The following is a 26555-nucleotide window of genomic DNA, read 5'->3' on the forward strand; positions in this document are numbered from 1 at the left end:
TTTAAAGATTTTATTTATTTATTTGAGAGAGAGAGAACACCTGAGAGGGGATAGGGTCAGAGGACGAAGCAGACTCCCCGCCGAGCAGGAAGCCCGATGCGGGACTCGATCCAGGGACTCCAGGATCATGACCTGAGCCGAAGGCAGTCGCTTAACCAACTGAGCCACCCAGGCGCCCATGTTTTCAATTCTTTAAGGTAAATACCTAAGAGTGGAATTCCTAGATCATATGGTAACTTTATGTCTAGCCTTTTAAAAATATTTTTATTGAGGTATAATTGACATATAACATTATATTAGCTTCAGGTGTACAACATAATGATTCAATAGTTATACATTGTGCAAAATGGTCATCATCGTAAGTCTGATTACATCCATCGCTCTACACGACTACACAAGGTTTTATTTTTTTTCTTGTGATGAGAATTTTGAAGATCTAGTCTTTGCATCTTTCAAATATGCAATACAGTATTATTAATTATGGTCACCATGCTGTATATTACATCTCCATGACTTATTTACTTTATCACTTACTTTGGCCCCCTTCAAATATTTTGAGTAAGGTATTTTCAGTTGGCTTTCTGCCGCTTGCAGACAAAGTATTCTAACACAGCGTTTAAATAGTATTTGCTTCAAAAGTGGACAAATGAATACCTTAGCGTTGGTCAGATTGTAAGTTACATCTCCCATAATAACGATTCCTGGTCCCTGACGGCCCCTTTGGGGTCCCAAGGCTCATACCGTGCTCCCTTAGATACTCACATTGGTTTTGCCAGATAAGCGGGGCAAATCTTGCCCTTGCCCCATATTCCAGGGCAAGTGGGGTTTGGAGGGGTCAGCAACAGAGCAGGGACCAGATCTCACACTTCCTGTTTCCTTGCACATCTCAGTTTTGCACCTCTGTCCACAGATCTGCAACTTTGTAGCACACACCCACCCACAGCCTTGGGGGAGTACTGTGAAATTCTGGGCCATGTGGTCTCTATTTATCTAACATTTCCAATTCCCTCTTCTCTGAAAGCCAATAAAACTGAATTTTTCCCACATGAGATTGTGGACTTTTGGGGAAAAAGAAAAGCAAGCATATGGCTCTCAGGAAATCAAATCTGCCTTGTGAGACAAAAAAAAAAAAAAAAAAAATCCCCCTGTAAGTCAGCCCATGGCATCACATTCTTTGCAGCTGCTTTTGACGTGTCGGGGGCATGGACAATACACATGTTCTCCTGCCTTGAGTGGCCATAATACATGGCAAAATCTCGCTCTGCAATCCTTTTCCAGAGTGGTTTTCCCCTTCCCCAGCTATTCCCCGAGGACGACATTAGCTCCCTTTTTAATTCCTTTCCCCTCGCTGCACACTCTGATGTTACTTGCCAACCCCCAGTGGACATGTGGAGACTTATTCAGTTTCACATGTAATAGATAAAACAGCAGGGGCTTCTCATCAGAAAATGTTTTCCAGGCTGCAAAAGGCTGCAGCAAACCACAAAGCTGCCAATATGGTTCAGAGTTTATTAATACACACACACGCTTGGCACGCGTCGGCATCTGCCCCTGCCCCGGCCCCCGTGGGGAGGGAGGAGGGATTAGTTGTAAGTTTACAGACAAAACCCATAGGGGCAGAAGCCTTGGAGGCAGCCCTCTTTCCAGGGACCTTCTGGAGAGCTCCTTTGTTGTTGTTGTTGTTAAAAAAAATAATAATATATAATTGGCATACAAAGAATGGTGCGTATTTAATGTACACAATTTGTTGAGTTTGGACACATACAAACACCCATGATACCATCCCCATGATCAAGGGAACAGATGTATTCAGCACCTTCTAAAGTATTCTTGTGTCCCTTTGTTTTTTGTCATAAGAACGCTTGACATGATGGTACAGCCATTCTAGAAAACGGTGGGGAGTTTCCTCAAAAAATTAAAAGTAGAACTACCATGTGATTCAGTAATCCCGCTTCTGGGAATTTATGTGAAGGAAATGAAATCACTGTCTCGAAGAGATATAGGCACCCTGTGTTCATCACAGCATTATTTACACTAGCCAGACACAGAAACAACCATTCATCGATGGATGACTGGATAAAGAAAATGTGGTAGATATACACCATGGAATATTATTCAGCCACAAAAAAGAAGGAAATCCTGCCATTTGTGACAGGATGGATGAGCCTTGAGGACATGATGCTAAGAGAAATAAGCCCAGCAAAGACAAATACCATATAATCGTACTTAAACGTGGTGCTATGGGACTCCTGAGGCTAAGTCACCAAAAACCTAGGCAGGTATGCCGGCTCCTCTTGGAAAGCTGGCTCTCGGCTGGCATCTTCCCTGGACGCTCCTTCTCAGAAGGAGCCCCCCACACTGTGCGGAGCCCAGGCCCAGGCAGAGGCCATGCGGGGTGCTGCGGTCCACGATCCCCCAGCCTTCCCAGTGCAGGCATCGAGCCTACCAAAAAAGTCACAGTGTCACTCCAGTACATTGGGTCGCCGGTGGGGCTGCAGATATGGCAGGGCAAGGAAGAGCCACGCCCACGGGTTCTGCAAGCATCATACTGCGGTGGTGGTTTTATTCCACTACGGTTGTGATGGCTTGCTGTGCATCCCAGGCCCCCCAGCCACCTCCCCATCCTCAGTCAAATCTGGAGGAGACTGCAAAGAAGCCTCCTTTCCCATTGCTTTCCAACGCTGCAGAAAGAACCAGACTGCAGGGCAGGCAGCACTGAGTTGCTCCAGCTCTGAACAAAGCCCCCTGTGACTTCCCATCCCTCCAGCCTGCCTGCCCCTGCTTGTTCTCCCCACTTACTCCTCCCTGTTCACCGACACGCACCAGGCCACCAGGCATGGTCCCGCCGCAGGACGCTACCCACAGGCTCGGGAGGACTCCCCGCGCCCCCTGCCCATAACCCTACTCGACTGTCTCTCAGTTCCTTTCAGTCTTCACTCACCACCACCTCTGCGGCTGTCCTCCTCAAAGAGCAAAGCCCCAGCCCAGCCTCCACTCCCCTTTCCTACCTCATTTCCCTCCTGAGGCATCATGGCCTAAGTACTTCGATGTTACTTGTCCATGTTGTTGATTATCTGCGCCCCCTCAAGAGGGTGAGTTCGGTTGTGGGGGGGGGGGGATGCATCCCCAGGGCCTGCGAGGGCCTGGCACAAGGACAGCAACCATTCAATAAATATCATTGAATAAATCCATGAATACTGTGGAACAAAGTGTCGGTTTTGCTGTTATCCTTAGAAACAAACAAATATGTGCCTGTCGCAGTCCGTAGTTCTCAAATGAGTAAGTGAAAGACATGAAGGACCGACAGCCTTTAAAAAATAGTATGAGTTTCATCCTCCTCCTCAACCTCCCTTTGCAGCTGCCCTGCCTGCCCCTTTCCTCTGCCAAACTGAAGGGACCCCGTTCCCCCAGAGGCTCCCTGGTGTCTGTGCTGCCCGCCTGCTGAGCCCTGAGCCTCCTTGTCTTTCATTGGCCTCTTTATGAACTTGCACCCTGCTGGTCTCTCAAGGTCCAGCTCAGGCACCACCTCTCCGAGCTGGAGGGCCTTTGACCTGGGAATTCACCCTGAACCAGTCCGTGGTGCTTCTCAAGGGTACCCAGGTTCCTGGGAGCCTGTCTCCTCCCTCCCCCATCCGAGGTCCCCGGGAGGAGGGGGCTGCTTGTTCCACCCCTGCCCCTGGGCAGCCTCAGATACAGATAGGGTATGGGGAGTTGGGGGCCACGGTGGAGGGAAGGGGTGGGAGAGGAGGTCGGGAGAACACCATGCTCGGACTCAGATTGGCCAGAGGAGTGGCGGAGCTAACTGACATAACCCTGGTGACAGTAGAAAGAACACAGGTCTTGGAGTCAGAGACTCTGGGCTCATCTCCTGTCTAAGTCTCCCCAGAAATTCATTTAGCTTCCCCAAGCTTTGGTTTGTTCATCTACAAAAATGCTTATACTGCAAAGATATTTTGCAAAAACGACAGAATATCATTTCTGAGGGGGGAAATGCGTTTAACCTGAAAACACTACGCAAATATAAACTGTTGGCAAAGGTTAGGTGTTCTAACCGCCGGCAGACATTAGCAAGGGTGCAGTTCAGACTCTGGCCAGAGGGTGGCAGAAACAGGCAGGGACTTTGCCTCAAGGTCCTTAGAAATCGAGCAGCCCTAGAAGCTGCCGAAGGAGATGGATTTACTGGGTTGCCCTGAGGTGATGGTTCTCTCTCTCTTTTTTTAAGATTTTATTTATTTATTTATTTGACAGAGAGAGACACAGCGAGAGAGGGAACACAAGCAGGGGGAGCGGGAGAGGGAGAAGCAGGCTTCCTGCCGAGCAGGGAGCCCGATGCGGGGCTCGATCCCAGGACCCTGGGATCATGACCTGAGCCGAAGGCAGACGCTTAACGACTGAGCCACCCAGGTGTCCCTGTGATGGTTCTCTTTTCTGCAGCTGACCCTGAAGCAATTAGCCTCTCTCCCGGTGTGGGATCTGGCCACGGCTGAACTGAATCCCAGAAACCTGCCCCGGATGGTCTCCCCACGCATTTCTCATGGCCACTCCCACCTTTCTGGCACTGTCCAAACCCTTCCAGTGTGCAGTGTAGGATTCTCATCAGTGACTGGCCCTCACCACGACCTTTTGACCTAAGTTGAGCAGGCAGAGGGATACCACCTCCCGCCCCTCGCCTTTTGAGACGGGAACCCAGACTCACACTTTGGCGCTCACACAGCGGGCAGGTGGGAAAAGTTCCAAAGCAAACCTTACCCATGGGGTCTTCCAGCTGGAATTCCGTCACACCAACACTTCCTTCACCTTCTCTGTTCAATTGTTCTTACAACCAGCATTTATTGGGCTCTTGCTGTTTGTTGGAGCGCTGCATGGGCTTCCAGCCACTTAAGCTGCTCTGGAACCACCCCACCCCCGCCCCAGCTCCATGCTGCTCTCACCAGCTGCAGGAGGCCTCAGTCTATTATCTCTACTCCTCCTTGTGTCCTGGGCTTGTGTTCCCAACCTAGCAGCCCAGAGGTGCTCTGTTCCCCTGTGTCCCCTGCCTCATAGCTCCTTCGATCACAAGCTCCCAGGTCCTGCTGTCCTTCTAGCTAAACAACCCCAAGGAAGAAATAGAGGGAGGAAGGTTACAAAAGTCAAAAGCAGAAGCAAGTAATCCATGCCTAAGAAACCTTATCAAGTTTCCTAGTTCCTGCTGGTCTAAAATCCCAGACTTGCTTGCTGGCGGGTATTCAGAGGCCCTGAGAACCTCAAGCTTTTCCTGGCTTATTTCTGAAGATGAAGCTTCTCGAGTTTGTCCCCTGGCTTCTTCACTTAAGTAGGCCCCTCTATGAGGAACGTGGTGGCAAACAGGAAAGAAAGCTGATGTTTGTTGAGGGTCTCTTTGGGGCCAGGCACGGCCCTGGATGCCGAACACGTCACCTCATTTGACTCTCAAAATGAGCTGGAGAATGAAGCATTTGTCCTCTTTTACAAACGTGGAAACCGAGGCGACACGAGCTGCATGCTTGGATCCGTGTGTCTGGTAGGTGGTGGGGCTGGGTCTGCTTGGCTCAGAGTGCGCTTCTCTACAATCACGTGATTACACGGTTGGCGACCAACCATCAGTACCCCAGCCCTCAGAAGCCCTTACCCCCTGGGGGACTTCCAAGCTGGTGATGCTCATCTCAGGAACCCAGACTTCACACACAAACTGTTTCCGTGGGCTGGTTCTGTCCTCCCTGCTGTGTGGGCGGGAGACACAAAAAGATAAGAAAATTCAGTTTTCACCCCGGAGGAGGTAATACCTAGCAGAGGATCAGGAAGCTCTCAGAGACGGGGGGAGTCCCCCACCACGAATATGCCTCAGGGCCACCTTTACGAGAATGCCCCACTCGGTACCTGCGAAGCTGACGCTGGTTCTGAGGTGACTGTCCGGATATGACCAAGCTGACGTGGACAGGTCCGGGCTGCCAACAGACTCGGGGTGTGGCCTTTCGGATCACCCCTGAAGCCATGGCATCCTGGGGTTTTAGTAGAAAATGCTACACGCGGCCTCCTTTTCCATGCTTCTCACGCGAGCTTGCGGGAAGGTATGAAGAGGGGCCAGTGGGAAGCACCAAAGGGAGGAGATGGAGGTCTCGTAGGAAGGCAGGACCAAACTTAGTGATTCCTAAGTCAAGAGAGGCCAGGGTGACCCTGAGGTCTCAATAGGGAGCAGACAGTGTCCAGAGGCTGGGGATTCGGCTGTTGACCTGGACCTCCGGGGCTCAGGCCCCTCCACTGAAATGTGGAGGCCCGATCCCTCCCTGAGTTTCTCTCTGCTCTAAAATCTGACAACTGACGACATTCAGCTGGGTGTGAGCTGCCACAGAATCACCACGGCCTGGATCTCGCAGTGTGTTACCTTGACCCGGAGTGAGGGCGGTGGGGGTCAGGGCCGGAGGCATGTCCCTGGTCAGGGATAAGAGTTGGTCCTAAAGCAACCTCTGAGAATGTTTTCTTCTTTCTCCTCCTGCTCTGCTTCTTACTGCCTTCCCTTTAGTCGATTTCCTCAGGAGTATTAGTTGGGTAAGAAGAAGGGTCCATGAAGACAGAACAAGAGAAACCCCAGACGTCAGCGAGAATGGTGAAGGAAAAACTGGGATGAGTCATCGGCCAGGTTTTCCGGGAACCTCTCCCTCGAAGACAGGGACTGCGCCCACCCAGTGCTGGAACTCTTACCTAAGTAGGAGTTCCACTGAGAATCAAAGTAAAAAGCAATTTCACTTGAAAAGCAGTATCTGTTCAAGTTAGAAATATTAGAAGTGCAACAACAACCAAGTTCAACAGAACAATAGCTATGATCCCGCCACGCAGGGACCAACCCCTGGTGGATAGCCTTCCAAAACACAAACCCAACACACTTTTTGAGAAGTAGAAATGGGATCATATTGTTTATTGGGACCTTTTCTACCCCCATATTCAGTTTGTCCACATCATGATTTGCTCTTGCATTTTTAAATTGCTTCCACTTTTGAGTTGTAAAAAAATACTACAGTGTACAAACTTACAGGCAAGGCTTGTAAGTCCTTCATTACTTCCAGAGGATAAAATCATTGTTGTGGACTTATTTGGTCAAAATATCAATATTTTTGCTGTTTCTGAATCACACTGGCAAATTTTCCACCAGAAATTCTACACCCGTCTGCATTTCTTCTGGCCATACACAAGGGAGTCTGTTTTCACCATCATCAACACTGTACATTTCAATTTTTTAAAAATGAAAGATGAAAATCTAAGTTAAAATGTACCTTTTTTTGTTTATTACTAAATTGACTACTTTTTCACGGCCTTATTGTTCACTTGTATTTCTTCTTTTGTGAATTGTCTCTTTTGCGACCTTGACCCATTTTTAACATCAAGGTGTCCATCTTTTCTTTCTACATCTACACAAAAAATTTAATTTTAAGGATACTAACCTGTGTCATGCATCTTGCAATTCTTTTGCCCCTTTTAGTTCTTTGTCTTTTAATGTTTCTTATGGATTTTTATGTACAAAAGTTTTAAACTTTACACAGATCCATCAATCCCTTCCTTTTTCACGGTTCTTGCCCTTGAAGCCATGCTCATTACCAAGAATTAATGAGATGGGAGAGAAAATTATTGTTTCAAAAAGAAGAACGGAAAGCCGCTGTCCATTTGCTCCACAAAAATATAGGAAAAACGATCAGAAAAAAGGGAGAAAGGAGGGGAGGGAACTGCCTTTAAAAGCTGAGGAAAGTTACACAATGGCCACCACCACGTGGTCCAGACCATACCTGTCCAAGGTTGGACGGCTCGCTGGTGGGTGGGTCACTTGCAAGTGGGAAGCTATATGTTAATGGTTTCTCAGATCCTGCATACACTTTTGAAAACACATGCGTGTCTGAAGCATCTTTTATTTAAAAAAATAAAAACTTTTCATTACAAAAATAATGTGTTCGTTACCAGAATTTCTGACTTCACAGAAGTTGGTAAAGTAAAAAGTGCAAATTTCGAATCAGCCTCCTTGAAATCTAAGTTTTGAAAGAGGAGCACTGTTAAAAGTTCAGCATGAATCCTTCCAGACTTTTTTCCATGTATACACTAATTATAATACATAAGGTGATGTGTCACTTTTTGGCCTACTTTATTCTATTTTAACTGTTATACAGTATTTCATAATATGAGTCTACCATCATTTTAGTTGTTTGCAATTTTCTATTACAAAAAAATGCTACAACAGACATCCTTGAGCAGAAATTTTGCACATTTATGCAAATATCTGTGTAGAATAGATTTCTCAAATTAAAATTACTAGGTAAGAAAAATATATTCTTTGAAGTTTGGCAGAAACGGCCAAATTTCATCTCTTGTGAGGTGTAGATTTATACTCCCTTCAATATTGTATGAAGGTGCATGTTTCTCCCTATATTCTTATCAATAATGTAAATTATTATCTTTTCTAGTTTTGCCAATATGGTAGTGATAATGGTATTTCATGGCTATATTAGATGTCCTCTCAAAAGTTTATTGATATTTCTTCTATTAAGCATTTCTTCTACAAACTGTTTATTTGTATCTTTGCCCATTTAAAAAACTGAGTTTTTGGGTGCCTGGGTGCCTCAGTTGGTTAAGTGACTGCCTTCGGTTCAGGTCATGATCCTGGAGTCCTGGGATCGAGTCCCGCATCAGGCTCCCTGCTCAGTGGGGGGTCTGCTTCTCCCTCTGACCCTTCCCTTCTCGTGCACTCTTTCTCTCAATCTCTCTATCTCAAATAAATAAATAAAATGTTAAAAAAAATTAAAAACTGAGTTTTCTTTTTTCTTAATAGGAATAATTTATATTCTTGGATATTAATCATTTTTCATATATACTGCAAATATTTTCCATCATGTCTTTTCATTTTGTCCATTTCTTTGCCTATAAATAAATGTCACATTTTTATGTGGTCAATTGTGTCCATTTTTTCTTTATTACTTTTGGATCATATAGCATATGTAGGTAGGCCTTCCATACTCAAAGATATGAAGATATATTTCTGTGTTGTTTTTTAGCACTTAAGAATTTAATGCAGCTAGAGTTTATTTTTGCAGCTGATATGCATTAGGAATTTGTCACACAATCAGGAAGTAAATATTCTATGTAGGTTTCCCTTTACTCAGTGGTTGAGATCCAGTGCTCTGTCTTAATTTCATTTCCTGGGCAATGTGCTGAAAGATAATAACCATATTTGTGCCTAAATTCAAAAAAAAAGAAAGCAAGCATAATTTCTAAGATTTTTGCTCACTCTCTCCTCAGGAAGCACAAAACTGGACATTTACTTTGGAAATCTGTCACTGGCTGGCTTCTCAGTGCATTTTTTTCTGGGTGCATCCAATACATCACTTTCTTTCTCTCCCTGAATCACAAATTGCTCTCCTCTTTCCGTCTGAGTCCTCCCTCACTTCTCCTTTTTTATTTCTCTCTTCCTTTCCTTAACCATCTGTAGTATTAACCATCGTAAATGCTCTGAATGATTCAGTCTGGTTGTTTGATAGTATTCCACAGACTCTATGCATTTTCGCTTGTTTGGGAACAAGTTTTTATTTGCCTAACTGAATTTCAACAGAGTTGTAAAATGTATGCTGAACTTAAGATCTGGGGATTTCAAGCACTTACAGTTGAGACTCAACTTATATGTCTTTTTATTTATTTATTTTTAATTTTTTAAAGATTTTATTTATTTATTTATTTATTTATTTATTTGAGAGAGAGAGAATGAGAGAGCACATGAGAGGGGGGAGGATCAGAGGGAGAAGCAGACTCCCCGCCGAGCAGGGAGCCTGATGCGGGGCTCGATCGCAGGACTCCAGGATCATGACCTGAGCCGAAGGCAGTGGCCTAACCAACTGAGCCACCCAGGGGCCCCTGTCTTTTTAATCACAAAGAATTTTAGAACCTAGAAAACACCTGTTGAGGAAGAGAAAAAAAAATCTATTTTCATAATTCTTCATGTGTCTACATTCTCCAATACTTGTACTCACAGGATAAATATTTGTATGCTGCTATTCACTTATGAACACTTACCTATATTTCGATGTGTCTTGTTAGAGGCAGCATAGCAGAATGGATAGAAGCAGGCTGTATGGTTACATTTGGCTCCTTGTTAACCAAAGGGGGCTCTGGAGTGATTTACTTAGCCTCTCGGTTCCTTTTCTCTTTGATGGGGGTAATAAAATCCACCCAAGGTTGTTGTGAGGATTAAAATTTGATAAGAAGACACTACGCATGATAAACACACCTGCTTTGGTAAAGGAGCCCCTCAGCAGGGTTGGTCTGCTGAGGGTGTATGTGTGTGTGTGTGTGTGCGTGTACATGTGTTTTATGCTAACTGTAAAAGAAGTAAAAGCGAGGCACGTGGTTCAGCTCTCAGAGGGTGGATTCCACTGGTCTTACTTCAGTTCCTTTTGCAGGAAGAGCTCAAATCATAACAAGGAAACTAACCCTAAAGATGAGCCTCTCATGTCAAATCTTAGCCAGCTTCCTTCTGATTTTCATCGTTTCTACCAAAGGTAAGTCAGTGTGGGTCTCCACTGGAGACCCTAACATGAGCATAAGAGTCAAAGAGGTCATAACCCAACTTTCTCTGGCAGTGTGTCTCAAGATCTCAGGAACTGTCTTGCTTTTTATAGGTGCAGCCCCTGAAAACAATGTTGTCTGGGGTACCCTGGGTCAAGACTTCAACCTGAACATTACTGGTTTTCAAATGAATGATAATATAAATGATATACGATGGGAAAAAGGCAAAATCAAGGTTGCACGACTCAAAATGGGCCACCTTAAAGAGACAGGTGGAAGATACAATGTATCAACAAACGGAGCTCTGAAAATTAAACATCTGAAGATAGAGGACAGTGATTCCTACAGGGTGGTTATATATGCTACAAATGGAAAGAACATATTGGACAAAACATTTCAACTGAAGATTCAAGGTAAGTCTTGGTTCCCTAAATTCTTCCATCTCAGCCTGGGTGCTATTTAGCAAGTTGGGGAATAGCATGTATGGAATGGCCCCAGCCTGACCTCGGCCTTGGGGGAGCCCTAAAGGAGATTTAATGCATCTCTCCCACCTCAGTGAGGGCTCCGTCCTGTGGAAGAGATGGAGTCTCCACGTGGGGAAATACACGGCTGATAGAACCTCAACTTTCTTTGCCTAAAATGCTCTCTTCAGTGGTTATGGGGATATGCAGTTGCGTGTAGAACCTCGATTAAGGTCAGGAGGAGAGGAACAGGTGGGCAGAAGAGAAAAGTGGTCATTTCAGGTGGACGATGAAGAGAAGCAAGCTGGGTGTGGGGCAGACTAACTGGAGAGCAGTGGGTCTTCCATCCACAGAGACATTTCAAGCCAGGATGCCCTGAAAGAGTAGTTATATGGCAGGAAATGGCTGGAAGTAATGAATTTAAAGATGAACAGCCCTTGTTTCAGATCTGTTCAACATCAGAGTGATCAAAAGCTGAAGATAATTTTTGCTATAGCTGTAGAAAAGACACCAGGTGTGGCCTTATGTATGTGATGCCCTGGGAGGGCGGGAGTGCCTCCTGAAGATGAGCCAGGGAGCTGTTGCTACAGTCCAGTCCGAGGTAGGTGGGTGGGGGTGGGGAGCTGCTTGGGGATTCTGAATTCAGGTTGTATGTTAGAGTCAATGGGAGACCCTAGGAAAAGTTACCGGGGCCAAGGTCCCGGCCCAGACCAGTCAAATCAGAATTTCCTGGCATGGGCCCTGGGCATCAGTAGGTGCCAAAGTTCCCCAGCTGGCACTAATGGGCAGACAGAACCGAGGGCCCCTGGAGTCGATGAGGGGTGCCTGTAAAATGAGGAAGTAGAGTATGCGGAGAGTCCTGGGTGGAAAAAGGGTGGGCAAGATGGCTTGGGTGCAGGAGACTAGGAAGAGAAAGCAAAATTGAAATGACATTGATGTTGAAAGTCTGGGGATACTTGGGAGGGGGTGATAAGAAGTGAGAAGGGAGGGGCGCCTGGGTGGCTCAGTAGTTAAGCGACTGCCTTCGGCTCAGGTCATGGTCTCAGGGTCCTGGGATCGAGCCCCGCATCGGGCTCCCTGCTCAGCGGGAAGCCTGCTTCTCTCTCTCCCACTCCCCCTGCTTGTGTTCCCTCTCTCGCTGTGTCTCTCTCTGTCAAATAAATAAATAAAGTCTTTAAAAAAAAAAAAAAGAAGTGAGAAGGGGAAGAAGCACCTAGCTTGGAGAGGAAGACAGGCGCACAAGCCAGAGATTCCGCGGGCAAATAAACCAGTATTTCTGTGCTTTACACAGGAAACGCGCTGGAGGCAGGGCCCCTCCCCCCTCACTAGGCTCACCTCCAGCCCTGCTCTCAGCAATCCCACATGTGCCAGCTCCCTGCAAGTGACAACTTTCCGGGCCCTAGGCCCCTGCAACCTTGAATGGAGAGCACATTCCAGAAATGGGGCAGGACTGAGAAGGGAGCTGGAAGGGGGCTCTGCTTATGGGCTCTGGGAACCCAGTTCTCATGACCCCTGTCCACATGGGCTCAAGTGTTCCCTTCCGAACACGAGCCTCACGTTTGCGCCTCATCCAGTAATGCAGTGGTAATGGTTACCCAGCTCGGTGTTGGGTGCTGTGCTCCATGATCTTACTTAAGGTTCCTGACAGTCCCGAGAGCTAGTTGTGATTATCCTCTCATTATCTACAGGGACGCAGAAGCGACTTCTCCGAAGTCACACAGCTTGACGGGAGCAGAGTCAGGGTGCAAATCCAGGGCTTCTCTGAACAAGGGTGGTGACATTTTTTCCCCCTCAAACAGCTTTATTGAGATAGAATTCACATACCAGAAGTTCATCCACTTAAAGTGTACAATTCAACGGCTTCTGGTATGTTCACAGAGTTGCGCAACTAGCACACAATTGACTTTAGAACATTTTCTTTATCCCCCAAATAAACCCCACATTCCTTGGCCAAAAGACAGAGATCTTTCAATGACACAACAGCCACCGGCTGAGTGTGTGTCTGTGTGTGTGTGTGTCAGGGTCACACAGCATCTTTATTCAGTGTGTGGTCTGCTCCCCATTACTTGCCACATGGCTTTGGGCAAATTCTCTGTCTGCTCTGAGTCTGATCTTTGTAATAATAACTCCACAGGATATTCAATGAGACAGCTAAACAAAGGTGCCCTGCAGGACCTGGGACTCAATACCCATCTGCGCAGTGCTAATGCCCTCCCCCATCCCTGTTTCTTCGTGCTTCTCATAGTTTCGGTCTCTGTACTCATATCTCCTTAATGAGGGGGCTGCTTCCCCTGGCCGAAGAGGCCTTGGAAGCCCCCTTAAAAACATGTGTTGGCAGAGAATGAATAAATCCTAGAGACCTAGAACTAAGGAGTTCTCATGTATGTGATGTACCCTCACTTGATCCAGCAATGCCTCTTCCGGAAGCTACCTTACAGAGAGGGCATGTCCAAAGACATGGCTTCAAGAGCCTGCTCATCACTGTGTGGTTTATATTAATGAAATACTGGAAAGGATTGCAAAGTCCCCAACAGTTATAAACTTATTCATTAAATTAAGAATACATCATTTAAAAAGATGGTACAGATAAATATTTATCGATGTTTAAAAGGAAAGAATTTCATCATAGATCATCGGTAAGGAGGAATAAGGCAGACTATAAAATCATATGATCCAGTTTTAGTTTTTAAAACATTATTTATATGGATATTATGTATAGAAATCACCTGGTAAGGATATACATAAAAATATTAATAATTATTGACTCTGGGTAGTAGAATTGCATGAGATTTTTTTTTAAGATTTTGTTTATTTGAGAGAGAGAGAGAGCACACATGAGTAGGGGGAGGGGCAGAGGGAGAAGCGGGCTCCCTGCTCAGGGAGCCCGATGCGGGGCTCAATCCCAGAGCCCTGAGATCATGACCTGAGCCGAAGGCAGACGCTTAACCGACTGAGCCACCCAGGCACCCTGGCATGTGATTTTTAATTTTGAAACATTTTGCTTCATCTGATCAATTTTTACAATGATTGGATGTCACTGTTATAAATAGAAAAAAGGATTCTTTCCATTTTGAAGAGGCAAGTAAACATCTTGATTTGACCCCTAGATTCTGCACTGGTTGCCTTGTAGACCCTCCATCTTCTTCATTCTGGATCACACAGAGCCTTGGGATGGGAAGAAAAGTGAACTTCCACATGCGGATATACTAGGGCAAAAATGAAATCTGATGGGAAAGTTCATGGAGAAGATACGTTGTCTGGGAGGCAAGGAGGGAGGGAGTCATTGAAAAAGAAGCCATCTGGCTGCATAAGGAATGGAGAGAGATTGAGAGAGAAAGGTGGTAAACCTGGGGAAAGAGAGTAAGGGTGAGATTGAGAACAGAAGAGAAGAAAAAGGAGGAGGTCACGCTAGCTAAGAAGTGGTGGAGTTAGGATTTCCACTGGCCCCATCTGAAGCCAAGGGCTTTGTCTTTCATGCCACAGCCTTGGCATATTATGGTGTCATAAAAAGAGAGGCAGGGAGTTTACGATTAGGAATGTAACAACGACCACCAATAACGTCAGTACCTAACGATGTGCCCAGGGCCCTGTCACAGGTTGTCCCCATTACGACAGGTGGGGCATGTCTTTCTTATCTGTCTCTTACAGATGAGGTCCAGTGAGGCACAGTGAGGGGCCGAGCAGCTTTGGGTGAGGAAAGGGGCTGGTGCCCACTCACCCCAGAGCTTGAGTTGCATGCCCGGCCCTCTGCTCCCAGGACCTGGTGGATGGGTGGGGGTGGGGTTTGTTTGTGACCAAGGTCCCAGGCCACACATGGAACGATGCCTCCAGGGCAGGGTTCCTGGCTGCTTTGAAGCACTGCTCCCCCCTCAGTCTTGTGGGGATCAGGACATGTTAACCGTCTTACCCATGCTACTGAACTTGGACTTGGAAGAGTGGGCTCCTCCCCTGATCTGTCATTTATTAGTGGATGCCCTTAGTCCACCATTTAACCTCAGGTCTTGGGTATGTCCTCTGTAAATGGCAAGAAAATATCAACCTCTTCTGTTTGTTAGGATTAAATGATATCATGTATGTGAAAACATTTTAAGGTATAAAATAGCACATAAACTCTTTATATATATATATATATTTTTTACTCATGTAATATAGCTATGAACTTCACAGAAAAAATTTTGTGCTGAATGTGCTGTATAAAAAAAAAAGAAAATAAAATAAAAGATTTTCAAAAATAGCTAGTGGTCTTGGAAATTGTTCCCTGGTCCCAAACTAACTCCATTCCGCCCCTATTAATGTCTATTAAAATCAGAAAATTAGGGCACCTGGGTGGTTCAGTTGGTTAAGCGACTGCCTTCGGCTCAGGTCATGATCCTGGAGTCCCAGGATCAAGTCCCACATTGGGCTCCCTGCTCAGGAGGGAGACTGCTTCTCCCTCTGACCCTCCCCGCCTCATGCTTTCTCTCTCTCAAATAAATAAATAAAATATTTTCTAAAAAATCAGAAAATTGGCTAATATGAATTGGATTTTTTTTTTTTTCCAGAGGAGGTTTCACTACCTATGATGTTCTGGAGTTGTACCAGCAGAAACGTGACCTGTGAGATAAAGAGTGGAACGGACCCTGAATTAATGCTGTATCTAGATAACACAGTATTAGATAATGCTTCATCTAAAACTATTTCTCGGACAATTGCCAGAAACAAGTGGACAACCAAACGGAGTATGTCATTCAACTGCACAGCAAAGAACCGAGTCAGTAAGCAAAACAGAGGGGTAACCATCAATTGTTCAGGTGCGTGGCAAGCGCTGGTCAGACATCCGGGGCTTAGTTCGCAAACACAGCCTGCCAGGTCCAGGGCAGAGATTCACTCCAGCACCTGGGTCCCGGGGCTAGGAGGCAGCCTTGGCTCAGGGTGAGAACTGAAAACACACCTCTTCCTCCTGGAAACCTCCAAGGCAATCCTTGGAGGAGAGAGAAAGTGGTGTTCTATGGTTACCCATCGTGGGTGTCCTTCCATGGAGCACAGTAACTCGAGCCTGGTAACCTCGGGCAATTATAAAGATCCTCTTCTGGGAGAAAGAATTGCCCAGTTGAAGAGGTAGAAGGAACTGTAGAGGTTATCTCATGCAAACCCCCATTTCCCAGAGAGGTCAACTGATTTGCCTGAGGTCCCTCAGCTAGTCAGTGACCAGGATTGTGACTCCCAGGCTAACAATGGAGAAGGGAACAAAAAAGATGACTTTCTGGAAGGGAGATGGGCAGTACCTCCTATCAGGAGCCAAGGTAAAAATCCAGAAGTTAGGGGCATGGAGAGAGGATGAGCTCAAGGCCAGAGAGGATGGTGGACCCCGTGAGGCAATGTCCCTCCTGCCAAAGAGCTGACAGCCCCACGCCAGGAAGTCCTGAAACCCCAGGCGTGTAAGCTCTCCCCCCAGAGTCCCTGCTTCACATGACTCCTGGAAGTAATATTGGAGAGGCAGCCTGCTGTTGGGGGAGCTCTGGGAACCAGAGGCCTGGACTTCTAGTTTGCGTCTGTCCAAATTCAGCGGGATTACCTTGTCAGAGTTCCTTCCCCTCTCTGGGCTTCAGCCTCCTGGTCCACAAAGAGAATGAGCCCCATGATCCCTCAGTTTCCTCGTCTGGTACTCTGTCTGCTTAACCCTTCTGAAGGGAGACTGAACACAGAAAAGTAGTTCCTGGGCCAGAGGCCCTGAGATTCTACAGGGACTATGGCTGGTGAGTTACCTCAGGAAACAGCCCTTGAGCTGGTATGAAGTCAGACGTGAGGCTTTCTTATATACGCGTTGAAGGAGTTACCTGCTGCTGCGTAACAAATTACCTTTGTTGGTGGCTTAAAACACCCGTGACTCGCTCGCAGTTTCTGTGAGTCATGAGTCTGGGAGCGTCTTAGCTGGGTGGTTGTGGCTCTTACATGCGGCTGCGGTCAGGACACCGGCCAGGACCACAGTCAGGTGGGCTGGGTCCAGGCTCTGCTCGTCGGGGCTCGCTCACGGGGCCTGTTGGGCTGCCTCACAATATGGCTACCAGCTGCCCTTAGCCAGGCTAAGAGAGAGCCTGAGTGAGTGCCTGAGGCAAACGCCATGGTCTATTTGTAACTTAGTCTCAGGGGTACTATCCCATCACTTCTGCCATATTCTGTTCTTCAGAAGTGACACAGTAAGCCCAGCCCACATGCATAGGAGGGAATACCAGGGGGCTGGGGCTTTTGGGGGGCATCTCAGAGGCTGCCAAGACCACACGCTTAGACGGGCATCACTTCGCCCTCATGTCAGTCTACCAGCCATGACTCCACAACCCCCCATCACGAAGGCGCAGTGAGCAAAGCTGCCCCTTCTTGACTTCACGACCTCTTTTCCCCCTTCTGGGGAAGACATACTTCTACTAAAAATTATTCATTGTTTATCTGAAATTCAAATGTAACTGCATTTCCTGTGGTTTATCTGGCAACTGTGTTCTTCATGTTTATTCTAACCAGATCCCACCAGTATAGAAATGTGTGTGCATCGGGGATGGAGGGAGTCAGGAAGGGCCTCAGGAGAAGCCAAGGTTCAAAGGTAGAACATTCACATCCCTTACCCTCTGGGTCAGGTCTGGAAAAGGGCCACTGAAAAGATGGGAAGGATACCCGGGGGGAGGCGGGGGAGGGACAGGTGCTCTTGAAGACCCTCAAAGGGATCACCTTCAAGGTCCAAGCCAGAGAGGGGCAAGGAAAAGACTATCCATTTGGCTCAGCAAAAAGCGAGCATATCCTTGAAACCAAAACACTGAGGGAGGAGCAGGTTTGGATGCTGAAGGACCGCCTCCCATGAACTTATGGGGGCGTCATGCGGGAAGCGGTATGCTTGGATTTCGAGATGGTGAGGGCGTGGTTTTGAATGATGGAGCCCCAGCTGCCTCTGAGACAAGCTGGAATGTTCCCTGCCGAGAGCAGCCCAGGTGCCTCAGAGGGCCCTGCTGGACAGACCTGTGAATGGACAGTGTGAGGCATGCCTCCGTTTCCATGAGTGCCCCAGACAGAGGTGTGGCCACCCCGTGTGAGGGCTCAAAAGCTTTGCAGTGGCTGCACGGCTCAGCCCCTGCTCCCCGACCTGTTCCCACTGGGTCAGACCCTGGGAAGGTCAGCCCGAGAGAGACTCCAGCAGCCCCCGGCTCCAGCCCCCAGAGCCTTCAAGGACCCCAGTGCTTTCTTGGTCCCATGCAATCTTCCAATGGAAGCACATCCATCCGCAGAGCAGGGGAGGTTGTGTGACTGGCAGGCCAAGAGTGGGGCAGAGAGGAAAAACAGTGAGAATTAACAGACTGTTGCTGTCAGAAAATCTGTTCAGTTTGGTTTCTGGGCCTCTGGCTTATTCCCAGGGCTCCTCCTGGGCTTCACGTGTAACATGGACTTCCCAGGGATGTTTGGCTGGAAAAGGGTCTCCTTGTGATGCTGGCCGAGCTCCGGTTTGTCCTCCAGATGCGCGAGTCCCCTGACACCTGGCCTCAGCTGAGGCCTCTCTAAGTGCCCTTGACTCACCAAGGGCAGGCGGCCCAGTCCCTCTCCTGGGGACACAGCCCCCAGAAACGCCAGTGCACAGAGCTCTGCTAAGAGCCAGACCTTGCCTCTGTGTGTTGTTTTACAGTTTACAAAGCACTTTTACTTCCATTATCTGATTGACCTCCAACAGCCACCCTGTGATGTAAGTTTCATTATCTCCTTTTTATGCCGAATGGAACAGGCTCAGAGAGGTGGAGTAGCTTGCCAAAGGTCACACAGCTCTTGCCTAGAAGAGCCTGGATTCAAACCCATTTCTCTGAACACTGAGTGGTTATCCTCATTGCATTGCGGTGACTGAGGGTCTGCGACCTCAAGATCAAATCCACTGCCACTGCTAAGCTGACTCACTGCGTGTCTGAGTTTCTCTCATAGGCCAGGGAAAATCTGGGAGGGGGAGCTGACCAGCGGGCTGGACAAGTGAAACTTTTACCCTGAGTCTTCGGAAACCACCTGGCCAAAACAAAAACACCCCACCTGGTGTAGGAGGGCAGCCAGAGATGGTGGATACATAGTGCAGAAACATGGACAAGGGGCTGCTTAAGGCACCACTCAGGAACAGATACTTTGTGGCCTCAGGCAACCCATCTTCCCTCTCTGGGCCTATGAAACCAGAAGTGACCCTAGATTGTCTCTAAACTCCTTCCCAGAGCTAAACTTCTGTGACATGCTCCTTGACGGGGCTGTGGGGCGGGCGGCGGGGGGAGGGGGGCAATGCTGGGCACCCAAAGATTTTGGCATGTCTGGTACAGAGCAGCCGTCTGGGGGGCTTAGGCCAGACCCCCGCGCTTTCAGAGATCGACACAACTGACTGCCTCCATGTGCTCGGCTTTTCTGAGGGTGAAAAGCCCCATGAGGCTCTTTCACCTGCTTCATGCGGGAGGCAGGAATCCTTGGCCAGAGCCATGAAATGGCCCTTCGGCCCAGGACCCCTCACCTCCATGCATTTCTGTTCCTCTTGCAGAGAAGGGTCTGGACTTGTATCTCATTGTTGGTATCTGCGGAGGAGGCATCATGTTCATCATCTTTATGACACTACTCATTTTCTACATCAACAAGAGAAAAAAGCAGAACAGTAGGAGAAATGGTAAGCTCCCCCGCTTCTGTCCCACCGCAGGCCAGGGCAAAATCCCCGTGGAAACAACTCATGGGGATGACACTGTGAGTCTGGAAGGAAAATAATGGAGATGGGGAGTTTCAGAATGTCAGGGTTATAACCGGTGGTTACAGGTTTTTCCATTCTCTGGTTAGCTTGATCTTTGAAAAATAAATTCTCAGTGGTGACGGTAGGAGAGCGTTGAGAAGCCGAATCTTGGTTGGTCCCTTGGAATGCGCCACCGAAGCTGACTCGGTCGAAGCCCTGTGTGGACGTATTTTGAATGAGCCACACATCTCTACGTGGGTAGAATGATTAGCTTCGAAATGGCATCTCCATGAACAAACATTTCGTCCTCTCTGGAGGCGGGGGGTGGGGGGTGGGGTAGAGGCAGGCAAGGTGTGTTCAGAACCACGCTCCTAGAAACACAGGTAAAATTTCAGGGACCCGCAGGACACATGTGATCTAAAACCAGGGAATTATACCCCCCCTTCCAATTTGTTATTCAGAGGGGGTATGCGTGCTGGGACTGTGTCTTCCTCAAATCAGGCCTGTCCAACAACCCAGCAAGAATGAAAATGTTGTGCTTGTAAGTGGGGAGCTGGCTCAAGGAACACAGGTCTCCCAAGGCAGCGAGTTCAGATAATGGCACATCCGGTGTCTCTGTGGGCTCTGGGGGTGCTGGGACCCCATGCTGCAGGTGGGTCCAGCGGGGCACATCCGGCCACAGCAAGACATGCAGCCAGGCAAGCAGGCCCCTCAGGTTCTGTGTAATCTGACATTCACAGTAGGACTGGGTCCTCTCACTCTGGGTCTCTCCTTAGAGGGGGTATGTGATGCCCACGCCAGTGGCCTGCAGCACCACACAAACAAGGACCTGAGCTGAACCTGCCCAGCCAGGGGTGGTCTTGGACTTGGCTTCCTTACTTGAGACTTCTTACCTTGGGTCCCCTTCAGGCCACGGCTCCCAGCGCGGCACCATGTTTCCACCGCCATCTCTCCAGCCCCCTCTGCCTGCATGGAGCAGAATTGCTTGCTAGTCTCATGGGCACCCATGGCTCCCTCACGTCTGTGCCCTGCTCAGGCTGTTTTCTGTCCATGTCCCCCTGCAAAGGCCCTTTCTCCATTGCCTGATGGTCAAAGATCACATAGTCCTCCAAGCCCGTGACAAGGCAATCCCTGCTTTCAACATGATAATTAGCTCATGTTGACAAAGCAGTCAGTCACTTGGGCCAGGGACTAACCTCTGTAATATAATGCTTTGCATTCATTATTGTATCCAACTTCCCGAGTGATCTTGTGAGATAGATAATATTCATACAGATGAGAAAATTTAAGCTCAGTGAGGTTAAATGATTTCCCCCAAAATCCTATGGCCAGTGGGCTAAGTCAGGACTAGGTGATGCAAGCAAGGAGTTCTGTACAGTTTAAGGAGACCATCACCCTCAGGGTCCACCCTGCCTCGCTCAACCCTGAGAGTGAGGGACCCCTTCCATTCTGTGCCCTGGTGAGATGAGGAGGACACTGAGCCTGGAGGAATTCTGGGGAGCAGACATTTGGGCAGCGGCTGCAGTGATGGGGGGGTGGGCACGCTGCCACCCCCCAGTCCTACTCTGCCAGGCAGGCTGCTCAGAGCCACAGTTCACCTGTATGTTGTGCAAGGCAGCCTGGGGGCTTGGCCACTTGGCCGCACTTGCCTCCTCTCCGCAGAGCTCATGGGACTTTCTCTGCACCTCTCTGGTGGCTCTGGGTTCTTCCCAGAGTCTGACACTGTGGTTTGCAGTCCTGCCTCGGGTTCCTTGATTTCAGGCTTCTGGAGGGCAAGTATTGTCCTGTCACTGGCTTGTGTCTGAACCATCGCCGCTACTCGGCAGTGGCATTGAAATTGAGAAGATGGGGAAGAAATGTGTGAAGGACAAACGTACAAAATAGTGGGTGAACAGACTGCTAGGCAAATGGGCAGCCCAAGCTTGCCTTAGAGGGGATGAGAGAGGCCTCTCCAAGGCCGCACAGCTGGGACTTGGGCCCCTCAAGTCCTCTCCACAGCTTCCTGGCATGCCCTCAGCTACCTCGGGGCGCCAAAGATGGCATAGAGGATGTGTTTTTCTCACACGTAGGCGGTACGCTCAATACATATTTACATTGATCCTACCTTTCCAAGAGGACTCTCAGAGGTTTTATTATTGCAGATGAGGAGCTGGAGATAAGAACACGCAGACTAACCACCAAGGAAAGGCGCCAGAAGCCCCGCCAGGTTCCAGGATCAGCTCCTCAAAATCCAGCTGTGTCCCAACCTCCTCCACCACCTAGTCATCGGCCCCAGGTCCCTTGTCATCGGCCCCCACCTCCGAGCCACCGTGTCCAGCACCACCCACAGAAGAAGGCTCCTCCTCCATCGGCCACCAAAGTTCACCAGCAGAAAGGTCCTCCCCTCCCTAGGCCTCGAGTTCAACCAAAACCTCCCCATGGGGCCACTGAAAACTCGTAACTCTGTCTCCTGACATGGTTGTCCCCTTCTTCTATCTAAAAGAGACAGAAAATGTTCTTTCCCATAAAGGCATGATGGAGTTTCTCCACCGCGGGGGTCCGCACCTGCAATTTCATCAAATGCGTTCTGCAAGTTAGGATTATCACCTCCTGGGCATGTGGGCCATGGCCATGTCTGCATCTCCTAGCTCATTCATGTGCCCTAACACCTGGAGCCTCTGGCTTCCTCCCAAATCCTCATCATGCCAGGAAGGGCTAGCAATTCAAGTGCCAGCATCGGGATGATGGGCCACTGAGCACAAAATTCGAGAGCTCTCCTTGCTGCCCCCTCAGATCACTTGCAGACATGGGATGTCTCACCACCCCCGTGCCTCGCTGCAAGCGCCTACCTGCCCGAGTGACCCTTGGGTTTCTTATGTGCCTGGTGGACACTTGCCTACCATCTGGAGGGGAGAAGTGAAATAAAAGCTTTGATTTGACCCAGTGTCTGCTCATTGTAGAAAGAAGCCCAGCAGCAAGCTGCTGGATGAGAAAGAGGCTGGGTGGTGTGACAGCCGGATCAAATTTGGTCACCCCAGTTCATCTGGGCCACCAAATCCCCCCACCCCAGAACAACCAGAACATGCTCCCCAGGTCTCAGCTGCAAGGCTGGCCCAACAAGCTATTTGATTTGTCTGTTGAATTGAAACCTCTATGAGCACACTGTGACAAAAAGGCATCAGCAAACGGAATTTGGGTCTCACTTCCTTGACTGTTCAGACATGGTCACAATGATCTGTAGAATCATCCTTGAAAAGAAGGGAATCTGTGAATCCTGGAGGTGCCATGAGACTATCAAACAACACCAAAGGGCAGGCTGAGAGCCACCTCGGTGGCATCAAATCCCCAGTGTCTTAAATGGCCACTAGGCAAAGATCATCCCCCATCCTCAGCCAGCAGCCATGCTAGCTATACTGGGGGAAGTGGAAAAAAAAAAAAAAAACAAACAGTTTTCAGTTAAGGTTTTAAACAATAGGCGGTGAGCAGGCACCTGCTTTGAAATGTTTGGTGCCATGTTTGTGGTCCTGTCCGCCCTCCTTCTCCTGGCTTTGTGCACTTGCTAAACCTTGTCAAGATCTGGCAGGAAGCTCTGAGGTCTAAACCACAAAGTCTCTGTATACTCAGGACTTCCTGTGCGAGCTCACTGAGGGTGGAACCGTGCCTGCCTCTGAACCCCAGTGTCTATTGTGTTAGTACCCCGAGTTAATTATTAAGGATGAGGATGAATGAGCGCCCACAGCCTCCTGAAATTCAAACACAAAATTCAGCCCAGTAACCGTCATCCCAGGACCTACCTGGTGGGAGAGATGAAGGTCTTAGCACTGCCCCCTTCTCCTTCTTCGCGGCAGTCCTGAAGGATTCCATCAGCCATCCTGCCATCATGGCTCATTCCCATTCCCTTCATTAAGCCTTCCCTGGCCTCTCCAGCCCAAGCCCGGCCTTTCTTCTGAAATCCTGGGTTGCGATCACATATATTGCCTGTCACTGCGCCACAGTTCATCGTTCAGTCATTCAGCATTCGCTGAATGTCTATGTACCAGACTCTCTCCTAGGTAGAGATGGACACTGGCATCTTTGCCTACACTCAGCTTACAGTCTGGTTACAGAGCGGAGGACCAATAACCAGACAAATGAAACACAGCCTGGGAAGTAGAGGTCAGACGCAAGTACAGGAGCCCAGAGGAAGGACTTTGAATCTACATGGAGTGGGGGTGCTGGGGAAACCTGGAGGAGGCATTTGAATCGAGTCATACTAAATCAGTAGCGTTGGTGAAGTCACTGGGCAGAATCACCCGTGCAGAGGCAACAGCCTGAGCAAGGCTCATGTCAGATCCCTGTGTCCCCAGGTATGTGATTCCTCTTTCAACTACTGGGTTTCATCAACCTGAAGGTACCATCAATACGAAGGGGCAGTGGTATTTTATATGCGGTAAGAGAGAAAAAACACCCTTTGTTGCGTTATAACAAATGCTAAGATACAGTTTTTAGGCGTGATCCCATTTCTGAGATGTTAAAATGTAAAAAAAAAAAAAAAAAAAAAAGCTTTCTAGAATCAGTGAAATCTTCCTGAGGACAATGACTATTTCTCAGTGTCGTGTACTGAAAATGTCACTAGTAACTCGACTGAATGGGTGAGGACAGCCCTGTCAAAGAAGGGCAGTGGACATGTGTAGCATCTACAGATGTAAGACATTTTCCCTCCCTGCTACAGTCTCCACTGTGAGGCGGAAAACATGGGCTTTGCTCAAGATGTGTGGTGCAGTCACCCCACGTGTCCGGTGTTGGGTGACCTGCCACTGACCCTGTCTGGAGCATAGACTTTCTGAGAAATGATCAGGTCAGCTGCACAAGAATAGACTGTGGATTAAAAAAACCTTGAAAAACAGGGGTACCTGGGTGGCTCAGTCGTTAAGCGTCTGCCTTCGGCTCAGGTCATGATCTCAGGGTCCTGGGATCGAGCCCCACACCGGGCTCCCTGCTCGGCGGGAAGCCTGCTTCTCCCTCTCCCACTCCCCCTGCTTGTGTTCCCTCTCTCGCTGTGTCTCTCTCTGTCAAATAAATAAATACAATCTTAAAAAAAAAAAAAAAAACTTGAAAAACAAATGGGACCCCTGTCTGGGTCAGTCAGAGGAGCTTGAGACTCTTGATCTTGGGGTCGTGAGTTTGAGCTCCATGTTGTGTGTAGAGAATCTTTAAATAAATAAAAAAATGTTAAAAAAGAATAGACTGTGGAGCTTGTCAAAGAAATAATGATTCAGGAGGTTAGGTTGGGGCCCAAGCCCCTGGGTTTTTAACGGCCTCTCTAGGTGATTCCGACAGCCATTCAAGTTGGGGAACCACAGGTCTTTGGGTCCTCAAATTATTACTCATCAGTGGCTGGCCAAACTTGAGGACTTATAAATAATACAACATTGGAAGAAAAACAGCAACAGTCCAGTTAAATAAGCCTCCGAGGGGAATTTCCAATACAAGAAAGTCCACCAAATTGGAAAAAATATCCAGGTAGTTCGAGGGACAGGAATACCCTAGAGTGTCAGATGAAGATAAGAAAGTTTGATCTTTGGGCGCCTGGGTGGCTCAGTTGGTTAAGCGACTGCCTTCGGCTCAGGTCATGATCCCGGAGTCCCCCGGATCGAGTCCCTCATCAGGCTCCCTGCTCGGCGGGGAGTCTGCTTCATCCTCTGACCCTATCCCCTCTCATGTGTTCTCTCTCTCTCATTCTCTCTCTGTCAAATAAATAAATAAAATCTTAAAAAAAAAAAAAAAGAAAGAAAGTTTGATCTTTCTGATAGCTCCCCACCCCTCGCCCTCCCTGAAGAGTAGTCTAACCCTAGCAGCTGGGCCAGCCTAGCTCCGAGGGGGCCCCGCTGGTGGACTCAGCCTCCCTCTCTGCAGCCTCCTACATGGGCCCCTCGGGGCTGGCCGTGCTTGCCAGGTTGCAGTCACACGGCTCCTCCAGTGTGGTCGTGTGTCCTACACATCAGGGCCACTGCCCACACGGTTCCCCTGGCTCCTCGCCTGCTTGCCTGTCCATAGTCTTCTTTCAGGACTCAGACCCCAGGTCATTAGAGAGGCCTTTCATTATCCTGAAGTCTGCCGTGAGCTTGTGAGACCATTTCATCTCTGTGACTTGCTCTGTGGTCATCCAGCTCAGAGTGGGAGAAGGCCCAAAGGTACCAGAGCCGGAGTAATTTACTCGGCCTCATTGGATATTGGTTTCCTTATCTGTCAAATGTGGAGAACAGCTCACTGGGTCAGAGTGAGGATTCACTCTGGAAATAATGTATGTAAATGTAACTGGTGTGACCTACTGGGCAGAAGACATCTGACAACTAAGCTTTCCACCTGGCCTGAATAAGAATACCCTGGATAGCAGGTATAAATGGCCCACTTATTGGAAAGAGACGCAGTGGATTATAAATTAACAAATAAGTCCACGGTAAGGTGACTTGTGCTGTGAGTCTGATTCACCTGACTTAGTTTCCTGATATCAGGCCCCATGGGACAATTGGCTAAAATCCTATATCAGATGTATTAAAAGCTAAAGATCAGATCTGTGAGACCACCCCACAAAGCCTGGACTGAGCCACCAGCCTGGCTGTCACGTCTTTGGCCCCCTAAGCAGGACCACCCTGATGACACATCTGGACTCCATAAGACAGCTTGGCGGCTCATTCACAGCGACTCAAAGCAGGGGAAATTCTGGTCTTTCTGATAGCCTACCTGTCCACGTGACATCTACCCACTGGTCAGGGCCAGCATAGAGGAGGTGCTTACAACCAATGTTTGTGTTGGGCAATCAACCTTCATGGATTCAAGCAGTCAATCAGTCCTGGAGACCCGAAAGGAACTGATGCAGCTGAGCCCAGCCACATGCACTGGGG

The 26555-nt window shown here is 48.3% G+C and overlaps 2 protein-coding genes across 3 annotated transcripts in view; both read left to right on the forward strand.

Moving 5' to 3' along the window:
- ATP1A1 (ATPase Na+/K+ transporting subunit alpha 1) overlaps nucleotides 1-23496 on the forward strand; it is a 343485-nt gene extending 319989 nt beyond the window's left edge. The window contains exon 22 of the mRNA XM_081815758.1: nucleotides 23460-23496. Within this exon, the coding sequence (XP_081671884.1) occupies nucleotides 23460-23481 (22 nt within the window). The 3' untranslated portion in view covers nucleotides 23482-23496. The remainder of the gene's footprint in view (nucleotides 1-23459) is intronic.
- CD2 (CD2 molecule) lies at nucleotides 10376-22610 on the forward strand. 2 transcript variants are annotated; one of them, XM_081815760.1, is made up of 5 exons: nucleotides 10376-10526; nucleotides 10647-10946; nucleotides 15536-15784; nucleotides 19513-19635; nucleotides 21834-22610. In XM_081815760.1, exons 1-5 carry the CDS (start codon nucleotides 10466-10468, stop codon nucleotides 22130-22132), a joined length of 1032 nt encoding a protein of 343 aa, XP_081671886.1. In that variant the 5' UTR covers nucleotides 10376-10465; the 3' UTR covers nucleotides 22133-22610. The 2 variants fall into 2 exon arrangements, with proteins under 2 accessions (XP_081671886.1, XP_081671887.1); XM_081815761.1 differs by having other exon boundaries at nucleotides 15536-15748.
- Nucleotides 23497-26555: the final 3059 nt, after the last annotated feature.

The sequence above is a fragment of the Leptonychotes weddellii genome, chromosome 4, assembly GCF_054177405.1.
Source record: "Leptonychotes weddellii isolate Sample4059 chromosome 4, ASM5417740v2, whole genome shotgun sequence".
Lineage (NCBI taxonomy): Eukaryota > Metazoa > Chordata > Mammalia > Carnivora > Phocidae > Leptonychotes > Leptonychotes weddellii.